Consider the following 2,095-nt stretch of genomic DNA (forward strand, 5'->3'; position numbering starts at 1 on the left):
TTGGTTTCAAACACAGATTATCAGACTCTAACAAGTTACCCATTGACATTTATTACCATACATGGTCAAGCAATGGTTTCACCGGAACAATAAAACCTCTAACTTAACGATTTTTAATAAAGAATTACATATACTCCATTTTACTATTTATCTTACATTAACACTCTTCGAACGTAAGAAACTTTAAATACACCATCAAGGTTTTACTTCAGAGAGCCAAAGCACCCAAACGCTTCTGGGATTGTTACATCAATTATTGACATCCCACTATTATTGATCTGATAAATCCAACGCTATATTATATCCCAGGGTCTCTGTATGCCCTGAGGAGGGCCATCTGGGCCGTATTCTGATTCATGATCTATATGCAAGTCTGTAAATTTCTTTATCAATTTATAAAGTGTGGATAGAGTACCCTAATATGCCATTTTGTAACATTGTTTTAAAACTATTTTAAAGTTTCTTGTACCTTAATAAAGATTATATTGATTTTATACATAATTACCTCCATGGTGCCACTAAACAAGCCTATCTTCTCTCTTCCTCTTTCTTTCCTTCTCCTGACCCTCCCCAACCTGCTGTATCTACTAGTGCTCTTAGATATTGGAAAACAGCCTGAATGGCCAATTGCCATCTAAAGTCTATTAAAACCATACAGCTGGACTTTAAATCTTTTTTTCCCTTCAAATACATATCAAACAAAGCCATGAAATAGATGTGTGTTTTTGCCTAATCAATTAAGACGGAACAGAAAACCACTTGGGGAATTGGAACCTAATTGTTTTTGTGTAACTTACGAGTTTGTGTATTTTATCTTTTTCTTATTTTTATCATCCAGAAATCCATATCGGGCATCAATGACTTCACGCGTCCGAGAGGTTTCATCAAAAGAGGACTTCAACTCTACAGCAACGTACTTACAAACTGCAAGGGAAAACATGCACAACATCATACAACTTTATACTTGCTGTGTGAATATTAGAATTAGTGGATTAATAATCCGTGGGTTACTGCATTTATTAAGCTCCAACATAAGGGCTGATTTACTGCTCTGCAAGACTGACTTAACCTAACCAGGGTTCACCCATGATTTGTCTACCTTCTCCAGTCTTGGAAAGCTTTAGTACATCATGGCCAAATTGTCCATATTAGGGTTCCATGAAGTCTCATTCATAGTCTGAGGTCAATTTTTTGTAGGAAGCCAATTTACTTACAAGTATCAAGTTTTTTTTTTTAGTTTGTTTGCAGACAGGAGGAAATGCAAATACCCGGATAAAACCACAAGAAAAAAAACATGCAAACTCTATGTAGATATTGTACTATCTGAGATTTCAATCTGGTTGAAATTGCAGTGTGCCATCTAGCATTTAAACATACAAAAGTGATTCTTTTCAGGCCAGGCCACCTTCAGTTTTTAAAGTTTGCACACGTCTTTTAATATTTCTAAAAAACCTTGTTTTAGGCTAAAACTAAATTGCCAGCCTTAAATGTGAAATGTAATCTTTATATTTTGCTTTTGTTGGCTTCTACAACCCATCCTTAAAATGCTAACTACAATGTTTCCGTTTTTAATACAGCACTTCTAAGCCAAGGGATATCACAAGGGTGCTGTACACAGCTTTCTGAAAAAGTAACAGCACTCCTCCCAAGAGCCCTCAACCCTGAGGAAGTAAATTGGAGAAATTATGAGAAACATCATGCAAATCTCAAAATTCCTTGATTATCAGCCTGGAGAAGTGGGCATTTTTAGACAGGCTGCATTTAAATGTGATGCTAAGCCTTTAACAAAAAGAGTTAAATAAAAGGGGCAAGCTAGAGACAGCAAGGCCGGGGAGGAAAAGTTTAGCTGATGCTGTATGTTCATTAGCTAGGAAACGAGACGGGCCTCGACTTGCTGTAGCTTCTAAAGCTACTTACACACATCAGGTGATTCTCAAGCATTTGTTTAGGAAGAGTTGTAAAACTGTCCCTTGATATTGTTCATCAATCTGCCACTGCAGATGGTTTCCGATCGGCTGTTGATAAATCAGGCTACTCCTATGGAGAAGAGCACAGCACGGTGCCATTCCCTTGTGTGATATGGGGCTGTGTGGGC

General features: G+C 37.3%; 1 protein-coding gene across 1 annotated transcript in view; it reads right to left on the minus strand.

The window, feature by feature from the left end:
• LOC140339359 (protein canopy homolog 3-like) overlaps positions 1 to 1,230 on the minus strand; it is a 7,142-nt gene extending 5,912 nt beyond the window's left edge. The window contains exon 1 of the mRNA XM_072424019.1: positions 798 to 1,230. Coding sequence (XP_072280120.1) covers positions 798 to 952 — 155 coding nt within the window. The 5' untranslated portion in view covers positions 953 to 1,230. The remainder of the gene's footprint in view (positions 1 to 797) is intronic.
• Positions 1,231 to 2,095: the final 865 nt, after the last annotated feature.

This window comes from Pyxicephalus adspersus, chromosome 10 (assembly GCF_032062135.1).
Source record: "Pyxicephalus adspersus chromosome 10, UCB_Pads_2.0, whole genome shotgun sequence".
Classification (NCBI taxonomy): Eukaryota; Metazoa; Chordata; class Amphibia; order Anura; family Pyxicephalidae; genus Pyxicephalus; species Pyxicephalus adspersus.